General features: G+C 33.3%; 3 protein-coding genes across 9 annotated transcripts; 1 reads left to right on the top strand and 2 right to left on the bottom strand.

Annotated features, from left to right (window-relative positions):
* Nucleotides 1-602: 602 nt before the first annotated feature.
* Nucleotides 603-3,420, top strand: LOC119634834 (T-complex protein 1 subunit beta). Its single transcript, XM_038029237.1, has 4 exons — nt 603-704; nt 1,305-1,994; nt 2,241-2,868; nt 2,946-3,420. Exons 1-4 carry the CDS (start codon nt 702-704, stop codon nt 3,230-3,232), a joined length of 1,608 nt encoding a protein of 535 aa, XP_037885165.1. The 5' UTR covers nt 603-701; the 3' UTR covers nt 3,233-3,420.
* A 1,361-nt stretch (nt 3,421-4,781) lies between these two features.
* Nucleotides 4,782-17,357, bottom strand: LOC119636478 (probable phosphorylase b kinase regulatory subunit alpha). 6 transcript variants are annotated; one of them, XM_038031879.1, is made up of 14 exons: nt 17,273-17,314; nt 16,639-17,201; nt 16,085-16,575; nt 15,849-16,025; nt 15,469-15,792; nt 14,352-14,499; nt 9,798-10,127; nt 9,512-9,739; nt 9,279-9,446; nt 8,950-8,985; nt 6,242-6,498; nt 5,891-6,158; nt 5,230-5,827; nt 4,782-5,104 (listed from the first exon to the last, which is right to left on the bottom strand). In XM_038031879.1, exons 2-14 carry the CDS (start codon nt 17,147-17,149, stop codon nt 4,999-5,001), a joined length of 3,642 nt encoding a protein of 1,213 aa, XP_037887807.1. In that variant the 5' UTR covers nt 17,150-17,201; nt 17,273-17,314; the 3' UTR covers nt 4,782-4,998. The 6 variants fall into 6 exon arrangements, with proteins under 6 accessions (XP_037887807.1, XP_037887774.1, XP_037887765.1 ...); XM_038031846.1 differs by lacking the exon at nt 14,352-14,499 and adding an exon at nt 15,190-15,334 and having other exon boundaries at nt 16,639-17,357; XM_038031837.1 differs by having other exon boundaries at nt 16,639-17,357.
* Nucleotides 17,358-19,729: 2,372 nt separating this feature from the next.
* Nucleotides 19,730-22,114, bottom strand: LOC119637468 (mitosis initiation protein fs(1)Ya). Of its 2 annotated transcripts, none has more exons than XM_038033492.1 (3): nt 22,045-22,114; nt 20,052-21,975; nt 19,730-19,981 (listed from the first exon to the last, which is right to left on the bottom strand). In XM_038033492.1, the coding sequence occupies exons 1-3, from the start codon at nt 22,060-22,062 to the stop codon at nt 19,758-19,760; spliced, it is 2,166 nt and encodes a 721-aa protein (XP_037889420.1). In that variant the 5' UTR covers nt 22,063-22,114; the 3' UTR covers nt 19,730-19,757. The 2 variants fall into 2 exon arrangements, with proteins under 2 accessions (XP_037889420.1, XP_037889429.1); XM_038033501.1 differs by having other exon boundaries at nt 19,730-19,978.
* Between the last annotated feature and the right edge of the window lie 1,772 nt (nt 22,115-23,886).

Here is a 23,886-nt window from a genome sequence, read left to right as displayed (position 1 = left end):
ATTCAAGTTCTATATAGAAATGAATTGAAGTTGCAAAACCACCCCGTTATTAAATAAGGAAGGTTTTACAAGTTTCATAAAATCAATTACCATGGACATAAACCTAAATTTATAAATTTTACAACTTTGTCTACAATATCAGACTTCTTCTAAGTGTCGTGCATTTTAAACTGGACGGCTCATATTTTAAGACAAATGCATTGCTATTATCAAATTAATAAGCCGATAAGACTTTAGTCTTAGAATTTATTCTCTGGCTAAATTTATAATAATAATAATAATAATAATAATAATAATAATTATCAAATTAAACAAAACAGTAGTTAAATATTCTGCTACTTTACAGAAAGAACGTAATACAACTCCCCATGGTCATGCTGCTGCTTTAAGAGATTTAAGAGTTTAAGAGTAATAATTAAAGAAAATCGTCTTCTTCTACATTTAATAATATGTACGCGTACAATTTACTTTTTTGTTTCAATATAATAGAGAAAGAATGAACGATAAGAGTTATCGATAAAATCGATAAATAACAAATAATTCATTCTCTTTAGTAACATTAAAAATTTTCCCCACAAATTGCTGGCTTGACAATCATATTGCGATTCTTGGCAACAGTATAGACGGGTGTTTTCTCTGTGTAAGTGCATTGTGTGGTTTTTAAAGAAAGAAAAAGGTTGAATTTGTTAATTTATATAAAAATGGTAAGAAAAACTTTTTATAAAAGTATTAAAATAATTACATATATAATGTATAAGGAAGCGTAGCCATGAAAATTTATGTAAACTATTGCAATAATATAAGAACGCTATACGAAAAAAAAAAAAAGATTACCGGCTAGTAAATATACAATGGCCGCATCAATGACCACGATAAATACACGTGAGATTTCGGTTCCAGATTATTCTAAAATCTTTGCTTGCTTTGTCATAAATTTTTATATTTTATTAGTAGATTTTTTAAAAAAAAAAAGGAAAAGAAAAAAGTTATCCGACTAATTTACGAAAATGATTCTGACTTTTCTCTTTTTTTATAAATTACTTCAAAGTTAGTTTTAAACAATGTGGTAATTATGAATCATCCTGATAAGTGCTAAAAACACCCACACTGAATGAATTTCATGAATTAGGCGTGGATCTCAGTAAGAAGGGTTTCTTCTGCTCCTAGAAGAAACGCTTTATTAAATCGAAAACGAAAGTTTGGTTATGTTAGTCCGTGGCTCTGTATATTTTAGCCGTTTTGCACTAGAGTTGCCACGCTATTCAAGACTTTTTCTTAAATGATACAATTATTACTTTTTCTAGGAGGTGTCTTTAAATCCTGTACGAGTGCTTAAAAATGACGCACAGGAAGAAAAAGCCGAAATGGCAAGGCTTTCGTCCTTTATTGGAGCCATTGCTATTGGTGATTTAGTAAAAAGCACGTTAGGCCCTAAAGGCATGGATAAAATATTGGTATCACACGGCCGTAATATGGGCGAAGTCCAAGTGACAAATGATGGAGCTACTATTTTACGAGCTGTTGGTGTTGATAACCCTGCTGCCAAAATTCTAGTCGATATGTCTCGCGTGCAGGATGACGAGGTCGGAGATGGAACTACGTCAGTTACTGTTTTGGCAGCTGAACTTTTACGCGAAGCTGAAAAACTTATCGATCAAAAATTGCATCCACAAATAATAATTGCTGGATGGCGTATGGCTACAAAAGTAGCCCGTGAAGCACTAACCGAAGCATCCCAGGATAATTCGGCAAATGATGAAAAATTCAAAGAAGATTTATTAAATATATCGCGTACTACATTATCATCAAAAATTTTGCATCAACATAAGGACTTCTTCGCGAAATTGGCAGTGAATGCAGTGTTACGTTTAAAAGGCTCAGGCGATTTACATGCGCTTCAAATTATTAAAAAAACTGGCGGCACTTTAGATGATTCTTTTCTAGACGAAGGCTTTTTACTAGACAAAAAGCCGGGTGTACATCAACCTCAAAGGGTAAGCTTTATATTTGCATAAGTTGTTTATATTAAAGTGAACAAGAATTGTTTACTATCAGGCCGCCAAAACGGTTGTGAATTATGTATTTTTTAATAGACATATCACAGCCATTTTGACGAGTTTGCTGGTGAATGCGTTTCAACTGAATAAAAAGCACTATATATATATATATATGCTATAATTAAAAGCAAAGATTTTTAATTGACTCATGAATAATTAAAAGACAATCTCATCATTGTTTAGGTTCAAAAGGCAAAAATCCTTATTGCTAATACACCCATGGATACAGATAAAATCAAGGTTTTCGGTAGTAGCATTAAAGTCGATTCTTTAGCTAAAATTGCTGACCTCGAATTAGCTGAAAAAGAAAAAATGAAAGATAAAGTCGAAAAGATTCTCAATCATAATTGCAATGTATTTATTAACCGCCAATTGATCTACAATTACCCTGAGCAATTGTTCGCTGATGCCGGCATAATGGCTATTGAACATGCTGATTTTGATGGCATTGAACGCTTGGCTTTAGTCACTGGTGGTGAAATTGTGTCGACCTTTGATAATCCGTCAATGGTTAAGTTGGGTGAATGTGAACTTATCGAACAAGTTATGATTGGAGAGGATACTTTATTACGCTTTAGTGGTGTCAAATTGGGTGAAGCCTGCACTATAGTAATTCGTGGAGCTACGCAACAAATTTTAGACGAAGCTGAACGTTCCCTACATGATGCGTTATGTGTGTTGGCTGCGACCGTTAAAGAATCGCGTACCATTTTCGGTGGTGGCTGCTCTGAAGCATTAATGGCCAATGCTGTTTTTAAAAAAGCTGCCGAGACACCCGGAAAAGAGTCGATTGCAATGGAGGCTTTTGCACGCAAGTTTTTTTTAATTACTTATATAAAAAGTTTAAAATATATTTTTTTTATATATATACATGTCATCTTTTTATAGGCGCCTTACTTACATTGCCCACTGCAATTGCTGACAATGCCGGTTACGATTCCGCTCAATTAATTTCCGAATTAAGAGCTGCTCATGCGCAAGGCACACCCACAGCCGGCCTAGACATGGAGAAAGGTAAAATCGGTGATATGAAAGAATTGGGTATAACCGAATCGTTCGCCGTTAAACGCCAAGTATTGCTGTCCGCTACGGAAGCAGCCGAAATGATATTGCGCGTAGATAACATTATAAAATGCGCTCCCAGGAAACGTGTTCCCGATCGCGGTTATTGTTAAATGAAAATTAATTGCTCTACAATTACTTCCTTTATTCTATATTCTTTCTTTCATTACAACTAATTCGATTAAATACCTCTAACTCTTAATTCATTGCGTATTATATTTTACTCTTTTCACATTGTGGTTATGCTGATATTAATTTTTTAATAAAATTTCGCCAATGCGGGACAGTAACATTCTGCTAAGAAACATTTGTTGTTTAATCCAATATCTCCAATTGAAGGCTAAGCGTTGCTGCATTTTGAAGATTCGAAATTAGAAATTGAAATTTAGAATTAGATTAAAAGTTCCAATTCTGCAGTTTGTGACTTTAAACTCATAATACAGTAAACTGGAGTTCTTCTTAATCAGGGAGAAATGAAAAATTAACGGATGTCAAGTATCAGGTTGAAAGGCGGAAAGAAAAAAACTTACCTAACCACTCCGAGCACGTAGTCTTGATCTGACGACCATCTTGTATATACGAACTATTCTTTCTATATATTATTCAAAAAAGCAAAAACTTGAAGAAACAATGGCTAAAATGTAGTAAAAAAGAAAGGAAAACCTTCCCACATAGACCACTTCGCCATATACAGTGTTTAAGTTACTTTCGACGTGACATTAAAGACTGAACGTTAATGTCTTAATTTACCAAAGGACATCCAACTATAAAAATCATTATTTTTCACTAATTATCCCCGCTATCATTATGAAAATTGGACATTATGGTCATAAACAGGCTTTTATATCTAGCACACTAAAAAAAATGATTCTATTCTGTTCAACTCTTCCTTACTTACGTGGTATGCCAAAATGTTGTTTTCTTTCTTTACTTTCACCGAGAAATATTAAAATTGTAAAATTTATATATATCGTATAGAAATCGATTATGCGGGAAGCAGTAGATCCGAACTCATGCATTTCTTTCGAATCATCAAAATATCTCTGATTGTGATTTGTGATAAACACAAGAATACGTAGATAAATGTCAAACAGGTAGAGGGGCAAAAGGATGCTTAGATCGGCTCGAAAATGATCCCAAGCGTTTAAAATTGAAATGAAGCAATGAAATGAAGAACTGAAAATCGAAAAAGATACAGACTTCAGAATAACCGAATTAATGAAATTCGTAAAGTGAAAGCCTTAAAACAACATAACAGTAATTTGCTTTTGTTATCCTTGTTAGGACGGACGATGTCAGTGTGTTAAAAAATAGGTCAATTTTCGTTAGAGGATATTCAACATAATTGTTTTTTTTTTTTTTGCCAACAGTGCCATAATGCAGAAGTTTTCGTCGTATGAATGAGCAATTTTTTAACTTATATTGCTATTACGTTACACTTGAAAATAAAAATAAAAAAATTTTTTTATGGTTCTCGACGTCGAGTAAACTCGATCGAATCTATTTACTCAACAACAATTTTATGATCGAAAGATTTCTCTCTTTTACTAAGAAAATAAGGAAAATGCATACTTTATCGAGAATGGTACTCACTCACTCGATATTTGTTATTGTTTTTTTCGAGTTAAATGTCGAACTTTCTTAAATTAAATAACAAATGCATTTTAAAAATTAAAAAAATTTATTTGCATGTTTACCGTGTAGTAAATTCCCGGAAATTACACTATGAAATCATAAAGAGTGTTACAGCTCAGCTTCGCTTAGAGTAAGGAGGCCGTTTCTTTTATCGAACAAAAATATTCGATAAATATTTGAACATAAATTTAAAAATAGCATATAAAACAATAACATTATAAACATTAGCCAGGGATCATCTGGCTTACGAGATACTGCATTCTATTTCACCATGTTTAGGTATACAATCCAAAACTAAGGCTACAGATCGAGCCATATAAGTCATGGTACCGTAGCTGCCACTGGGCGCGCTAAAATAGAAGAAAGCTCTCATTATTCAATCGATTCAAATATAATGACCGTTATTTATATATATATTCGTATTTATTATTTATTAATATCTTATAATATCGATAATTTTAATAGGCATAAATACCTGTCGTATAAATGTTGACATATATAGGCAGCTCCGCCGCATAACAGCATACCCGATGAAGCCTGATTTTGATCTTTACCATCTTTAGATTTAGCGCAACACAGTGTGGCATCGCCTTGCACTTTCCGCTGATCCTCCAAAAACAATTGATTGGCCTTATGCACTAAATGTTCAACATAAATAATTCCACCCAAGTTTGGCACCATATTATGTTCCGTCATTAACGTTAATACCATTAATGCTTCAACTACCAATTGCCGATACTCGGGTTGAGGAATTTGATTTAATGCCGTTTCTACTTCAAGAGCAAATTTTAATTCTCCCGGAGTCATTTCTTGCGTTAAACTCTGTTGTAAAATTCTACCCTCTATAGCAAGACCTTGACATTTCTCTAACACAGACCAAACGCGAGAGTAAAAATCACGTGGTACACGATTCAAAGCTCCGTCTAAACGACGCCGACGCAACCATTGACCCTGGCGATCATCAATTGTAGTTATTACTGCATCTTCGCTTTCCGGATCAGCCAAACCGATTTGACTCTTTTTACTAACACGACTGGATTTACAACTAACAATCGAAAGATTGCCACGAGCCACTTGGAAAATGAAGCAAAAAATAAATAAAAATAAAAATACAAATAAAAATCAAGTAAGCTTACCACTACTAACAGCAAATTCTTTGCCACTCAATATATGATATAGAAGATTTTTCATTTCAAATGGTGATAGATTTAGTAAATGTTCTGAAGCTGCCTCGCCATCGCAGTTTAAGGTACGGGATAATTCTTTAGCCATTACTTGTATTATGAGACCAACGCGTAAACGCAACATTTCATGAAAAAGCTGAGGTTCAGTTCGTATAAACATAGCTAAGTAAACCATTAATTCTTGTGTCAACATCGCAGTACTTTCATCATCACCGTAAGCCTAAATGAAATGCGAAATAAATAAATAAATAAATAAATAAATAAGTAAAAGTTTTGGGACAACTCTTGATGCCGTTTGCTTACATCGTGAATTAATTGCCTTAGATCGGCTTCTGGCAGAGGAGCTGTTATAGTATATTCATTGTGTGGCGGCATGCCAACCGTAACTTGTTTTTGACGAACTAGTAAATCGGTGACCGCCTTGGCTAAATCTTCGACGCGTTTGCCTAACATTCCTGCAGTGTGCCGCACTAAACCCCATAATTTTTGCTGACATGCTTTCTCATAGAGACCTTTGAGCAAATCGCGTACCGTTACCGCACGTCCTTCTTCCACCATGCCTTCAGGATTGGATAAAAAAAATTATTAACATTGTTCCTGTCATTTGTTGCATTCATTCCCACAACCACCTTAGCATAACTTGATAATATTGTTGTTGTATTCGTTGTTGTACTACTATTAATCTCTTGCGAACTTTCATCATTTCATTTAAAACTATAATTTTTTTTTTTTTTTTTTTTTTTTTTTTGTAACAACAACAACATTAATAACAAGTGCAATAAAGAAATGTGTTATAATATAATAATAATAATAATTAGTGATGGGAAGATGATGGGAAATGAAGATTTTTTTTATTTTTCGTTAGCATAACAAAGAAAAAAAGTACCAACACGAATAAGAAAAGAGCAGAAAAGCAAAAAAAAAAAAATTTTTAAAATGAAAATGTGAAAAGAAAATTAAAAAAAAAAAAAAAAACAGCCATCTGGATCTATTAGTTTTGCCGGGGCAAACCAATCACAAGTTACTAGATTATAAGCGACGAAATCCGATAGTGAAATATTCTACTACAGCGCTCTGCCTAAGAGATTTTACCTATTTTCGTCTTAATATCCTAAAAAAGAAAACATGAACCCATATAAAATGTCATTTCTCGTGAGAGCCTTTGTAGAAGCATTGGAGGAGGGGTGAGGGGAGTCAAAATGTAACTTTAAGCAAAATAAATTTTCTTGTCAAGCTTCCCAAGTTCCGAATATGTTATCCACATTTTTGCACAATAAATTTATACGTGTAGACCAATTCTTATTATAAAGGACTTTCTGGCCATGAAAAATGTGAACTTTATTCTTTGCAAGCAAGTTTTCTAATATTGAAGAGTGTTCAACAAAACCATCCCCCATCTCATCCGCAATTGTACAAAACATGCCTTTTTTAACGGATTTTTGCAAATGAATATATAAAAAATTGCAAGATTTTTCTCCAACAGAACGTTATATGGTTTATAAAAATGATTCGATCGATCCAAACCGTTCGCCATAGTATTTGTTCTTGAATCGAAACATTCTAGTTTACCAAGTTTCATAAACATATGTCGAATATTGTCACGGGTAAGGTGAACAGGAGTCACGTGAACAGCCCAGATTCGGGAAATGATTCTGAATTGAATGATGTCATAAAAGATGAACTTCTCTCAAATGCCTCATAATTTTTATATAACCATAATATAGACTTAACTTAGACTTAGGTGTAAGGGATAAAATTGGATAAGCAACTTTTCATGTGTGTACTTCTCGCATCTTGTGTGAACCACACAGTCGATTCGTTAATTGCTTAATTGTACGGAAATTCTTTGCCAATTTCAGCGAGATTTTCGTTCAATAAATCTTGCAATTCATTGCTTTCGAGCTTTTTCAATCCTCCTCCAGGCATAAATCACAAATGATATGATATGAAAGGACTTGCCTTAAGTTTGTTAAAGTAATTATCATCATCATGCGATAGCCCAAATAGATTATTTTTAGGGTCTGTCCGTAAGGATGACTTTTATGTTTTATACCCATCTCTGAATAATTCATTTTGTTCAAGCATATGCAACGCTCGGAAGAAGCCTCGGAGAGCCCACAAATTATATATCTATTCTTGATCAGCATTAAATTCTGAATCGATTTAAAGATTTGAGAGAGTTTGGTTTGGTAAATATTCTTCTGATTGCAAAAGTGAGGTTAACGACTTCAAATTTGCGCGGACAAATTGGAACTTCTTACACGGAAGTTGGTATTGAAAATGGGCCAGATCGATCGATAGACACCCCCCTCCTCCTACATCCGGCAGATATATCTACAAAAATTTGAAAGTATATCTAAAAAAAAAAAAAACAATGGAAAAAATTGACCGCGTCTACCCAATTTCTGGGTGTGTAATAATTTCATTTTTTTCCAAAATCTTTATAATCAAATCAAATAGGTAATGAATAGATAGATAGATATTAGAATATTATTCTGATAGATAGATATATTATTCTGAAAAAGTATTCTTATGCCAAAAAGAAGAGTGAAAGAAATATTGTCTCGTGTCGTGTGGAAACGTGTTGATGACAAATAGAGCTTATCGGGTTAGACGATTTTCATAAACTGAATTAGTTTTTGGTTATTTTTAATATAAATTTACATCTTCTAAAAATCTCCGATATTTACTTTTAATCAGATAATATAATGTAATATACTAAAGCTTGTCATGCAGCGAGCATAAGAATTGAATTCTTCAAAACAAGGTCCTTTGACAGACGCCCTTAATGAAACACTGTACACAATTAGTAATTAAGAGTCCAGAATAATCCATTATGCATAAGTAATGAAACATTGAAATTTTAATTGTTTAGCTATTAGATAAGGAAGGACATTATTTGAAATTCAAAGTCAAAGTATACACATATATGAATCAATGATGAATTTATGCAACTTCAATGAACTCAATTCTGTTAAGGAATTATAACAAATGGGAAATTTAATACTTACCGGATGTTGACGTTTTGAGTTTCATTCCTAAGCCGGCTAATTGAAACGAATAGTTTATAAGCGAAAGAAAACATTCACATGTGCATACATTAAAAGAAATGAAATGAAATTATTTTAAGGAAAAAGTTATTTTAGTTTACAAGGATATAATGATGAACACTGGACTTGAATCATAAAAGAAAAATGCTTTAATAATAAGATGAAAGTGTAAGTGTTTTAATGTATATGTGTATCCGTACATTTCAGCTATAATCTATATATATATATATATATATATATATATATATATATTTTTTTTTTATTTTTTTTTTTGACTTCCTCTAACATACCCGTATTGAAATCTAGACCTTGTGTATCAACAAGATATTGCAAAATGTCCCCCTGTTCTTCAAGGCTTTCCGCTTCTCTTAACATAGCTACAAGTTCTTCTACTTCGGTATCAGCAAAATTATTATCAGCACGATTACGCTGTATCAACGTTTTAGGAACATTTTGTGCTGAAAATAGAAAATTAAAATGCTTCCCTCGAAATATATATATATATATATGTAGTTATGCATACCGCGCCTTTCCAACGCTGAACGACTATGATTATGGCCAATTGGATATATATTTTCGCGTATCAATGCACCAGTCTTACTATTGTTAGCGGCCGGAGGTTCCTCTTCGGGCGTTATGCCAAAGATGCTAACATGCGTTTGTTTATTAGCCTGTAACCAAGGTGGTGGAATCACAGACGATAAACGCCTTTCTGTTAATGGTGTCGGGCCTTCCATACCCAAAGTGTCCGCTAAAAATATAATGAAATAATTAATGTCGGTGTGTGCAAAGAAAAGTAATATGCATACAATCCACATTTATGGATCGGGTTTTCTTAATAGCTCCTTTGCAAGACATCCGTCTTCGCAAATGTGTCGGCCTAAATTGGCTGCCGCGTAAATTCATTGCATTACGGTAACTAAATGATCTTAACAGATGTTCATCTAAATAAGTTTGAATATCGGTATGTAGGCGATCGGGATAACCGTCCTCAGTACTGCCCAGGAAACTGAAATCAGTAATGGCCGATGTATTTAGAAAATCTTTTAAATTTCCCAACATTACGCGTGTGCCATTAATGTAACCGGATTTCAATTTACGCATTGTTTGTATCATAGCCAAAGGTATTTTATCTTGATCTGCAAATATATATTTAAAAAAAAAAAAAAAAAAAAAAAAAAAAATTATATAAAATAACTAGAGCTTGCACGGACTTGACAAAATCATGCTTTAGTTACTAATTCTACAAGAACATGTTAGTATACTAACAAAAATATATATTTCAGATTTAGTTTTGTAATTGTTTGCTTACAAAAATTTTTCATGTCCACCACCGAAGCATGGCGTGGTCTAACAAAATTTGTCCTACTGCTTTTAACGCATAACAGTGCTTATAGCCGACCATCTATTCATAATCAGAACAAGACTTTTTGTCGATTTAATCCTGTCTGCTCGTGTTCGTTCGTCTATCTATTACCTGTTGTTGGAAATCGCAAGCTTAGTATAGTTCATGGCTCCAGATAGATTTTGGTTTCGCGTAAGATTCGCCAACAATAGAAAAAACATTCCAGCGCATGAAGCATGGGAAAGCGCATATATTTGGATAAACAGGAATCGTATGTAACTTAGTTATAACTAATAATTACTTTCAAGCATATATTAGTCACCACATACGTGAAATATACGTCTAACAATTTTAGACGTGTTGAGTAATAAAAAAAAAAAATAATTTGTGTTTGGTTTTAACTTATAACTATCATCACTTAATTACTTTTTTCTTTTTTTTTTTTAGGAGTTTTGGACAGTCATAGGTAATAGTAGAGTACATGCTGTCTAAGCGAAAGCCGTATACGTAACGTTGACGAGATTAGTGTTTACATGCACGACGGACGTATATGACGTAATAAACGCAAACATAATGTACCCAAAGAGCAGCAGGTATGTATTATGTTATATGTTATAATGTATTAACGTTGTGGAAAACTCTATACAAATAGAGCGATAGGCGATAGGTTTCCGGTATATTAGCTTAGTAAGTCTCGAAGGTACATGCACGAAAGTGGATGCATGCTATACATATCGTGTACATTTATAGCGCCACATAAAGGCTACTATGACGGTCGCGAGTTATAAGTTCTGGGTGAAACTAATTTCAAAAATTAGTAAAATTCTCATTTAAAAATTAATTAATTCATTAATTCATTAATTAATTAATTGAGAAGACTCGTTTTAAATTGGAACATTAGAGTGTTAGGATCTCTCTTCAAGATCTCCACGAAATTACAAATATCTTCCTTAGCTTTGTTCACTTTGTTACGAAAATGGCACTTTTTTCCTAATTTGTAGGTTATGGTAACCTGCTTGTAAAAGAGTATATAAGCAAAGTATATGCGGAAGGTGGAGTGAGTCGAAAAGTGCCAAGTCAAGAGAAGGAGAATTAAAGCGTTACAAATACAAAGAAATTCCTGTAAATAATTTATAAATAGATTACCTAATTTTGCAAATAAATCCTACACTAACCTAACAATCACATTTCAATGATACGAACTTTATTTCAAAAGGAGTTGAATAAAAAAACGTAATTTCTTAAAAGTCGGCTTCACGTTCCAATATAATAAAGCTTATGGATGAGGGTATACGACAACGTGGACATCAAGTGCTACAAGTTTCCGTTTATATCATTGTCCGAACAATAAACTAAATTTATATTTTAAAGCCAGATTCGTGTGAAAACTCGCCTAAAAACGGAACTGTTGCTTGAAGCTTGATTTGAAGCCAATTGGATGAACAGAAGAACGCATTTTATCCAACGATTCGAAAATATCAATAAGTAAGAAAATTATGTTTGATCGTCACCGGAAACTTTTATACCCATCATCACCATCACCACTATACTAAAAATGACAAAAAAAAAAGTAGAAGAACTGATTTTTCATGCTGGACCCGGTTGATTTTTCTATATTCAAAATAAAAGCTTTTGTCGCATGTGTCACGTGTGGGCGTATCTTGAATTTTCGCTAACGGTCGATGAATACACAGGCATGCAGATCGATGCATTTCAGATTTCTTTGGGGTCTTGAACCTACTGCTTCTGCACATTATCAAAGTATTGGAAAAAAAATTAAATTTTGACACACTATCCTATTGGATAAAAGTAACCGATTTTTTTCCATTTTTATTCAAGTAGTACGTACGACTGCATCACCCATAGAATATACGTTCAAATTTTTGTACATTTATCTGATATAGCTTGTGAGTAATGATCAAACAATCAAGTTCTCACTCCTTTCGAAAGATAAAGGTCTTCTCACTTTACGTAGTACTGTAGATATGTCCTTCAAACGATTTGTGACCCGTTTTCAATACCAACTTGCATGCAAGAGCTTACAATGTTTATGCCAAATTTGCAGGCGATTACATAGACGGACATGCTTAAATCGATTCAGGATTTGATGCTGATCAAGATTGTATATATTTATATATATATATATATATATACTTTGGGGTCTCCGAAGCTTCTTTTTTTGTTGGGTATAAAAATGTCTGTGATTTGTCCACATACACGGCCACCATAAATGAGAACCTAAAACTATCTCGACAAAAAATCGATAACTTTTTCATATTCTCTTCTATAACTTTCGATCTTGTAAAGATATTTCAGGAAAATCCGCTACCTGAATGGTTGTCAAATCTATCTGCGCCTTCGGCGCAAAAATGGCTTCGATCGGCTTCCTAATACGCCCATAATTAACGACGAAATTTTGCATTCCAACTAACTTCCAATTTGTTTGTTATTGGATGGAAAAAAATATGCTAATATGTGTGAGAGAATAAATGGGAAATAGGTTGAAATTAAAATTTTAACCCCAATTGTGGCGGTATTAATAAACCGCCGATCAACACTATTTTTGGGCAGACAATGAACATACTGATGAATATGTGGGTCACAGATTTTAAGAGATACCTTTACGGTATCGACAGTTACGGACAAGCATATAAAAAAGATGTCGGCGTTTTTCCGAAATTATTCCGGTTTCTTCCATAGTGAGGACGAGGACAAAAACAGATCACACCTAATATTTCACTTCACATTCTTAATTGGGCAAAGAATACCTATGGCAAACTTAAGATTCCTATCTTCATTTTCACGACTGCGACAAGTTGACAAAAATAGAGGATGAAAAGGATCCCGTTTGGTAGGAATACGTCATCAGCATCTCGAAAACTAGACTAGCTAGAAAAAAAAACTAATTATAGGCATTTAAAGGTCTTTTCTTATAAATAGAAAGTCACAGCAAATTTCGGAACATTACATGCTTTGTAAAATGAAAAGGATCAAAATAACGTACTCAGTAGTTCTAATGTTAAGGTTTTGGCAAGTGTTGTACACAGGTTTTTATCAAAATAAATTTTTTATTAATTACATCCATTTCCAGGATTTTAAAATTGCCTTTCTAATTGCAAATATTCCTCCTCGTTTTTTTTTTTTTTCTTCTTGGCGATTTTTGCAACACAACCTGGCTGTTTTGCTTCATCTGTGAAGGATCGCTCAGTTTTCTTAATCAGGTTAGCGCAAATTGTATTATAAGATACCAATGTCCATCTTCATAACTTTAATGATTTTTAAAATATTTATCATACATTCATTAAAATTGCAGATAGCAATGTCAGTCGCTACGGCCAACACACATTTTGTTTACGATATTGATTAAGAAATTTTAAGGAGTCAATTTTTTACGGGTAATGAACTTTTTTCAAAGCATCCTTCAACCAAAAAAAAAAAAAAAAAAAAAAAAAAAAAAAATATCAAGCCCTCCCCCATTCCTAAAAACAAAGTACAATATCTTCAAATACCACTAAGCAGTAATTCTACATTCTCCATTTCAAAACCAAGTCCATATTGTAAATGTGCTAATAAGATTGTCATCATAAAGTTTTAATAGTCCAGTATATATAATAGTCCAGTATATACAAGGAACTTGAGAATATATGAAACTACCTTAGTTACCCAATAAAGTGAAGTAAGCTAATGGCAAAAAGAAGCAGTTATCGTTTGTCGTCTAAAGGTTTATGATTTCAAATTTGCGAGTATTGTGAAAAGCAAAATTTCTTCCTTGCCACAAGAGAATAACACAAAAATTTATAAATTGTAGAAAGCAAGTGTATGAACTGCAATAAATGCAGGCATGATCATTTTAATTAACTTAGAAAGAGTGATAGCTGCTTAACGCGAAGCATAGACATGCCTTAATTTCTTTTAACTTCCATAAATATGCGCATATCTCACATTGTGTTTATAAGTGCTGTAATGTATTTGTATGAAAAACTATATGAAATTGGAACGAAAAAGGATGATTAATTACCTAGCATGTAATGCGTGGCCATTAAGGTAATTGTGGGTCTTCCTAACATATGACGCCAATTGTTTGTTAGGAAGGCTAAATTCGTGGTGAAGTTACTTGCAAGCAAGTCTGGATCACGTGTGGTATAATATTCTTCATAATCGATATGCTGATGAATTTTTAAAAACAAAAAATAAAAAACACAAATAATTACAATTATGTTTATGAATAATACTAAAATAATACTGTGCACATATTCCATTTTCATTTTTTCCTTGAGGCCAAACAAAAAAAAGAAAGTAAAAAAAAAAAAAAGAGAAAATAATTTTATACACATACGTGTATATCATATTTAAAATGTAAATTAATGCCGATCGTGATCCATAAACGTGTAAATCTAATTTAACATGCAGGGGACAATAAACTAACTACAATATATATATATATATATATATATGTATATATATATATACGGGTTTATTAAGTGAGAATGAATAACTAACTGTTAAAAACGGAATGACAAAATTTGTATACCACCACTGTTCGGTGATGACATTCATTTTTCTTGCGAACTTATTGTTAGGACATTAGTTTAAGGTTTCTTTCGAACATTTCCCCATTCATTCATTATATTCAAGATGATGCATACGATGATATATATGCATTTTTCAATTATATTAGTTTAGAACAAGTAGTTAAATCTATTTTTCGTCTACCAAAAATTTTCATACTTTGAAAGAACCATTCATTTCAACATATACACACACAAACAAAAATCACATCAAAATATATATTATTTGCAGTAAAAGGGAGAAAATGAATATTATTCAGGCAATAGGCAATTGACAATATGACAGACCTAAATTAGTCTTTCTCAAAACTAACGTAACCAAGGGACGACCGAGCAAATCCCAAGCAGATTTTAGAAAATTTATTTCGCCTTTTAATATGTCAATCATTAACTCATTATCGGAAGCGATATAGAAACGTGACAGATCAGCAAACTAATTATAAATAAAAAAAATAATATATAAAAATTGTGAAAGTAAATAATTTTAACTAATAATAACAGAAAGAAGTAAAGTTTATATAACTAAAATGGAATTCTTCGAATCCTTCACTTAATCTATTTACTCACCTGTGGTGTAAAGGCGAATATTCTGTCCTTAAGTGAATACAATTTGCTGGTGCTTAGAATGCCAACATCTCGTGATTTACGACCGGTTAAGCCCAATTTTCGATTGCGACCTAAGTAGGTGTATAAATGACTTAGGACTCGAGCTGGCTGAACTTCTATGGGAGCCACTTCGGATATAGTTTGAACGTGTAAATCATATTCAGCCAATTTATCACGTATGGTAACATCTTCGGCAATGATAACCACTTGCACTACAACATCAGGTTTTTTTTGAGCACCTAGTCGTCGATTTAAAGGATCTAGTTCGCCAACAGCCAGGAAGCCCTTAAGGAGCATAAAATAAAATAAGAAAACCCAAAGTTCGAAAAATATTTTCTTACTTCTTGTAAAAGTCTGCCTAAAATAAATAGCGATTGTCCCCACAGAAAAGGACAACGACCCACCACTTCCCTTGCCTGTGAGCCTGGTTGTTGGTATTCATTAGAAACTGCTTCTTGCGGCACCGCATAACTTTCGGGTATCAGCAAAATCCCGTCTTCACTACGCACCATAATTTTCTAAGTGACCAACACACATTTATGGATTACATTCTTTATGCATAATTACGTTAACTTACTTCCAGACGTTCAGCATATTCTTTAACGGCCAACTTATTGTTTTGGAATGCGTGAAACAATATTAAATAGCAATAAAACAAAGGCCATTCGCATTCAATGTTTTCAAACATACGCAGTTCCCATCGCTCGTAATACAAACGTGACGGATCTTCTTTGGGAGTCCGATAACCATCGCGGAGAAATCGCTTGCAGCCATATTTACCCAATAGCCTTGATAGTATAGCATCCTTTGTATTGCGTATTAATTGCGGATCATCGACGGCAAAAGCTGGAAAACCAATTACGCACAACAAACCCGAATCTAGTTCTTTGCTATTAGACTCACGCGGGAGCATAGATTGTAAGACAGCTTGACATTTATGAGCTTCATCAGCAAGCACATGTATGACACTGGCAGGTCCACCCCGTGCACCAAATAAGTCTAATTCATTCATGGCTTCTAATGCTGCTTTAGCCATTCCTATTGAACTAGCATTCAATTCGGGTTCACCTAAAGTTTACGCAATTTTCTCTGTACTTTTGTAGCAAACATTTTTTATAAAATTTAACTTACCATGATTGGTTTTATCTCCCCTTTCCCAAATACCATAATCTGGTATACAGTAAGCGGACTCAATATAAAATACTAAATTTTGTATAAACGAAACCTCATCCAAAGAAAATACAATTTGTAAACCGGATGCTGTCATTTGAGCCAAAACCAACAGATACAAAGAAACGGCATCTATCTGTAAATGACCCCATTCGCTATCGCCTACCACCGGCTGACCGTTCTTACTCGAATACTTGGCATGCAATGAATCTAGGGGATTTTGTGTGATTTTGAATTTTTCTACTTTATCTTTTTGATTCATCATAGCCATTAATAAGCCACGCATTAATTTCACACAACTTTGTTCCAATTCATAGCATTTAGCGCGATCTTCATCTTGATCGGCTATCTTTTTATAAGCCATTGAAAGACCCCATACTGCCAAAATACAGTAAACATTATCTCTGATCCAAGCATGTGAATTTATGTTGGAAGCCGGAAATAAACCCGTCACTGGTTCTTGATGTGACATAATTAGGCGATGCACTATGCGTTGATAGTGATCTAAGCATGCTCCAGAATTACTTCGAGAACGCATTATATTTTTGCGTAATTAAAAAAAAAACCAGTAGTTTTTGTAAAATTAAATAAATACCGAAAGAAAACTTATGTAAGTTAACCACAGACACTTTTTAACTATCGAACTTTACAATCGAAACGTTTTTTTTTTTTTTTGCTTATTTAATATTGGAAAACAAATACTTTATATATTTAAGAAAATTTTTTAAATTATTTTCTCAGGCTTTATAAAAGCCTGGAAAAATTAGTAAATATTTACTGAACTACTTGCAAATATTATCTCAAGGCTGCTTCAGCAACGTAAAGTTAAAAACAGCTGCTAGTGTTAACCAATTGTTTCACCTAAAAAGTGTTATAAAATTTCTCTTTAGTCCTTAAAACAGAATGCTGCGTTATTTTGTTGTTCTGCTTAGTAAGTCCCAAGCACGACACACGGTGAGAGAGAAGCCGTGTTATCATATTAATTTATTAGAAAAAATAAGCAAAAACATGTGGCTCGAGATCTGAAAAAATGAAAAAATCAACTTAATGTAAGCAACGAACATATGAAAAACAACGATAAGAAAATTAATGTAAAAGTAAATTAAATTTTTCAAGATCAGGAAGTGAACTTCATGAACGTAGTGAAACAAAAGAAAACAATTACTTAAGGCAGTTGACACAATGAAGTTTCGTTTATATTCCCACGTCTGGCAGACACGTCCAATTTGTGAATTTTATAAATTTTACTCATAAAAATTTATAAACTAAACTCATTTTCCTCTTTATTCCTCTCTAAGCCTTAGATATATAAGTGAAGCTTCAATGTGACAGCCTCCTAAATGTTTGGATATGACAAATATATTTAACATTATAAACAAATCGCTTTTATTTCTTATTTTTCCTATTATACCTAACAATATAATATAAACCGTAAATTAAAATTTTAAATCGTATATTATTGTATTCTTATTTTATTTTTGTATAGATACGCAAAGTTATGCAGACACCCGCAACGTCTCGTGAAAAGTCGGCAAAGGGGAATTTCCATGCCGAAAATGGGAATGCCGTATCATAGAGTTTAAGCGCAAATAATCGAAATCATATGATTGTCATCAAATTTAATTATTGAAATAACAAAACCGTATTAAATTTTTGTTATATACTTAAGAACAAATTGGTCAAGGGAAGAATGCCGTATGGAGATGAAGTGAAATTTTTTAATGGATGGAATTTCCCGCGATATTATTTGATATGTTGGTATTATGTTGGCACTTAGAATGCGTTCCTTTTCCATAAGTAAGTCCTCATTCAACTATTTGTCTATAAATCAGTAAAAGTAACATATATATACGCGATAATAAACAATAAACCGAAACAATACATGTAATTATTCTTTTATTTTAACTCGAAATTTTGTATTGTAAAATAAACTTTGTTAGATTTCGAGTACCACATTAATTTTGTTTGCAATTCTGAAGTCGTTTTTCGATTTCGATGTCATCCAATAAAAGGCGTATTTTATTTTCAAACTGCAATGATTCCATTTCATAATTAACTAACTTGGAGCGCAGCAACGCAATTTGCGATTCCAACATCTTCTCTTGTTATTCCCTTCTTCAACGTATTGCAGAATTTGAAGCTGAAAATATTGTGACTGCGATTGTACAAAATGGTCAGCTACTATGAAAAAATCAATCATTGAACATTTTATCTTTGCTTTGCCGAATAGATATCGTTAATATGTGATAATAGCTGACTTCTCTAAAGTTGAAAATAAAGTAAAGTTCTTCAATTTCTAAATAAAGTTATTCGATGTCGTCGATTGAAAGTGGAGGCTTGGTTATAAGTAAGGAAGCTGACACAGTGAGGCGTCATTTTCGTTTCCGGCCTAAAAATTGTCAAGTGGTAAACACAAGTGGCAATCGCGCTACCATATTGTTTTACAGGAAAATGTAAACAAAAACCTATGGTTTTAGAATCGATGTAAAGAAATCAATGCAAATAAAATTAAAAAGTTTGTTAATTTTCATAATATGCTTAGATTTTATGATACAATCGAGAGCTTTCTTGTGAATTAACTGACTCATAATTTGAAAATTACTATTTAAGACTCTTTAATAGGACAATTTCCACTTTAAAATAAATGGTCTTTATTATCAATTCTTCTTGTGCTTACATGCATGCAAAACCATATGATTTGTCAATTCCCATAAAATTTTGTAAAAATTCACCAAAGTTCGAGTTCAAAACCGAAAATAGGAATAATGTATCATTGTGTTAGCCTGATTTCTATGTCAGTTGTATCAATTTCAATTCTGTTGTTAAGCATTTCCCTTCTTCTTCTGAATTAAGCTTCGATTGCAACACAATGGACCTCATTCGTTACTTTATTTCCTCGCATTACTGCTAACAATAACTTACTTCACAAAAAGTTCTATTGATTGATGATTAGTGTACAGTTTCCAAACACAAGTCTCTGATAACAAAATTTATTTTAAAATAATAATTCTACAATTAACAATAAAATATAAAATTTGACATACAATTAATAAATATAATTTCAAAAAATGCACAATATTTTAGGTTTTATTAAGAAGCATACGATCTAAAGGCCTTCGACCTTGAATACGGAATCGCTTAGGTGAACCATTCAAATTCTCTGTAGGTGAAATCGCTTTTATATCAGTTCGTTGGGGAGTTTGTGGATAATTAGTTGGGCTAGCGATAGTATTGCTGCGCTTACGTTTAGTGAATTGAATGTCCCCGCCGTCCCTTCCATCCAGAGCTTGTACATTAGTACCTACTTATGAAAATGCGGGGAAATACAAAATATAACTAAAACGCTTAGTAAAAAGAAAATTGTCTGGACCAACCTGCTATTGAAGCACATTTTTTTAAGGTAGGCTTTGGATTTGTTTCTGCACAGGTTTCATTCTGATCAGTGTCTTTAAAGGACGGAAAACGTATTACTGATGACATTAGCGACCAAATGCTCTGTTTTTGATTCTTCGCCTTATTTTTCGTTTGTTTTTCAATCTTTGCCACTTTTTCTTCATCGTTATAGTCTTGCAAAGCAGTACTTTGCCCACGTCCCTTTAAAGAAGCTGAGGCAGCATCATTTAGCTCTGGCAATAAACGTTTGCAAGCTTTATCAGAATCTGCTAGTGTCTCATAACTGTTTTTTCGCACTGGTGTAGCATTCGGTGTAAAGAACATCTCAACTGAAGAGTTCATCGACTTGGGTGAATCAGTCTCATCCTTCAAAGGAGTTTCAAAATTAATTAACTTTTTATTTATAAGAGCTCCTGGTATTCGCGTAATGGGAGTTAAGGCTACCAATTGATTATTAATGCTTTTCTTTAATTCGCAATTTCGATCCGGATAATTATTTATACTCTTTTCTGGTTCTAAATTTAGAATTTTTTTCGTATCGGCCTGAAATTGTACTTGGTTTAGTTCTGTAGTTTCAGTTATGATCTTTACGCTGCTACATGATTTAAATATTGAACCTTCCATGCAGCTGGAAGCAGCGGACTGATAGGAAGAACTGGTTGAAGAGCATGGTTCTGTAGAAGCTTCTATATTCTTATCTTTACTAGTGATTGCAGTTGCGGTGCATTCTGTACGTGTAATAACAATAGATTCTGTAGTAACTTTTTGCGAGGATAACAAGACGTTATGATTTTTATTCTGCGAAATATAAGATATTTGGTTTTTCAAGACTTCTTCAGTTTCGCTTTGACAGCGTCGTAACGCTGGTGACAAGCGTAAATCGAGCGGCCTTGAAGAGGGAGATTTGACAACGGATGAATTCGGAGAGTGGGGAGTATTCATTCGATGATAGTTCGAGTCCCTATGTAAAGCTCCTGCAGCTGTTGCGAAACCATGTTCCACAAATGCCTTTTTTATACTTTTAGACATTACTTGTCTTAGGGGAGTTATAGCTGTCATTTTCGAACGAACACCACTCCATTTACGATAACAATTCACATTTTCAACGGCTTGATTATTTGTATGAAGCCATGCTGGACTATTATCTAATTCACAACCAATACTATGAATGCTGGACACCTGACCGTTACCGCTTGCGTTGAATGCTTGTTCTCTCGGTTTAGCAAATAAAATTCCCAACTGAACTGGCGTTGAGGTCGATCGTATCAATTTACCCGCCTTATCAGTGGAACTTTTTTTCATTGAACTGTTAGTTGCTGAGGAAATATTTTTAATGGATGATACACTATCGGTTAAAAGTTCGTCACATGCGGCCTTACATTTTGTCTTATAACGCAAACCTGTAACAGATTTGTGTCCTGAGTCGATTTCACAAAAATGTTCTTGCCACATCGGTGATGTCTGCGTGGAAATTGTTTTACCCACTTTTTTGTGATCAAGATCAAGGTTAGAAGCTTCAGCTACATTTCGCGATTGATTCACCTCATTTGCGGATTCTTCCTGAAGATTTGATTTATCGCGAACGCATTTACTAAACTCCTTCATATCATCAATCTTTTGGTAAACTTTAGAGCATTTCTGACATTTTAATGGCAAGTGTTTGCTCCTCAAATGATTCAGTATTTCTTCGCAAAAATCACTTTTTAATGGTAATGGACGATTTTCACATATCGGACAACACATAAAAATAGTTTTAACGTCATGCAATTGATCGTCTACTCGAAACTTTTGATCTTCATCGCAAGCAGCAGCCGACTGACGAATCTTAATGGCATGAGCTCCTAATTCGTGTTTATAACGACATTTGTCACAACAGAACACTTCTTGGCAGTATTTACAAATAACCTAATAATAATAAATATCTCCTTCTAGAATATGTAACATTTACGGATTAAAAATTTCTTAACAACTTACATCGTCCGGTATATGCATACTATCTTTTAACTATGGCACTTATGTTAATCGCCGAAAGCGAAGCTGTTTTCTTATTTGTGTATTTAAATAACGGTTCTTGCCTCTATGTTATACACATACACATACATATATCGGTGATGCCTGCGTGGAAATTATATATATGTAACTGTATATACCATAAACATAGGCGTTACTTTCTTAAAATTACTTCAAGTGTACATAGGAAACTGACAATTGATATATTTATAAAATGTCGACGTGTCTTTTGCAAATAATCTTCAAAAAGAGAAAGCATACAAAAATTATCAATTGAGTGAGGGCTGAAAGGCAATATCAGGGATGACTCATCTGTGACCACACTATTATGATTTCTGCAATGAATACCGCATAATATGTACGTACCTCCCTTGCTAGATAACATTATTGAACAAATTTGTGAAGTAGAAACTCTCTTTGCATTCCCGATGTCAGTCAGATCTTATATTTTCGTAGTACGTGGTATATCATTTCGTCAAAAAAATACAGTAGCTACTTATCCAACCATACACTCTGGCGCAAAAACTGGAACAATCTAAATACGGCAAACGACCTGCCTGGCGAATTTCAACTTATTTTACACAATCGCATGCACAATAATGAAAAGTGATTTTTCAGGCAATTTTGATAGACATAATACTGCCTTTCGTCTTCGACAGCATTCAACTAATCGTTCATTCTGCTTTAAGGCGTTCTGCACATCAGAACGCTTACAAAAAGTTCATCTCTACGTAGTGCACTCGCATCACCGTTATCGCGGTGATGTTTGTTCGAAAGCATTGCTCAAACCAAACATGTATGGTAGCTCCTGTAAATGTTCTGCATTCATAGCATAGAAATGTTCTTGTGTTTTTAAAACTAGGCGTAGAAAATTATTTGAGCTGTGATAACAACACCAATTCACATTAAGTAGGCATGTTTCATTAACAGACACATTTCCAAAAACAAAAATTGAGCAATGCATTACATTCGTCTGCATATTGATTGAAGGAATAAAATTCACTTTTCGTTGGGGTTGAAAACATTCATAGATAGTAAATAAGGAAGTTATGTGCGTCTCGAAGTATATGAAGGGTCTTGACAGCCATCATCAGTACGACTTTGACACGCAATTTTTTTTAATTATGGGTGTATCAGCCTTTCAATTAGAACCTTTTTCGTATTAAGATTTTAGTCAGCTTTAGATTAGTTGAAGGCTCGAATTTTGAGCCGGTGTCTGCAAATTGATTTTACCAGCGGTATTCTGGTACTGTGTACTGTCAATTGTAATTGCTTGTCAATATTTTTGTTTTTTTTTTTTCGCTAATTTGGCATTCCGAATCAAAGCAATAAAACTTTTTCTTAGCTTATCACAAACTGAAGTGCAAAGAAAGGAAGACGCGGTGTTACAAAATCGAGCTAATTGAAATGGAAATTATTAAATATTATAATGTATCTATCGTCAAATCATGTGGCAATCGTTTTCTAACTCAGTTAATCAAATAGACAAATTAATAATAAAAAAAAAAATTGTTTTTTTATATGCCGGTCTCAACATTTCAGTTCCGCATTTGTTTGTGAGAAATATATGTTTAATGATGTCTCAGTGATGCTGCTCAAAATAAGGCTACGAATTAAAGTTTCTTTCGTATTGTGAAAAGATTGCGTCCATTTTCAAACTTGACCTATTGGCATCGAGCAGAAATATATATATATATACGTAGTTCCATTTTTATATCTGAATTTTTGTGTCAAAATTTGGAGACTAAATGCAGAATGTATATTTTTCTTAAATAACTCTTCATATTGTCTTGTAAACTCTCTGAA

Source organism: Glossina fuscipes, unplaced genomic scaffold (assembly GCF_014805625.2).
Source record: "Glossina fuscipes isolate IAEA_lab_2018 unplaced genomic scaffold, Yale_Gfus_2 0, whole genome shotgun sequence".
Taxonomy (NCBI): domain Eukaryota; kingdom Metazoa; phylum Arthropoda; class Insecta; order Diptera; family Glossinidae; genus Glossina; species Glossina fuscipes.
The sequence above is the reverse complement of the archived record's forward strand: the minus strand, read 5'-3'. Positions and strand labels throughout refer to the sequence as shown.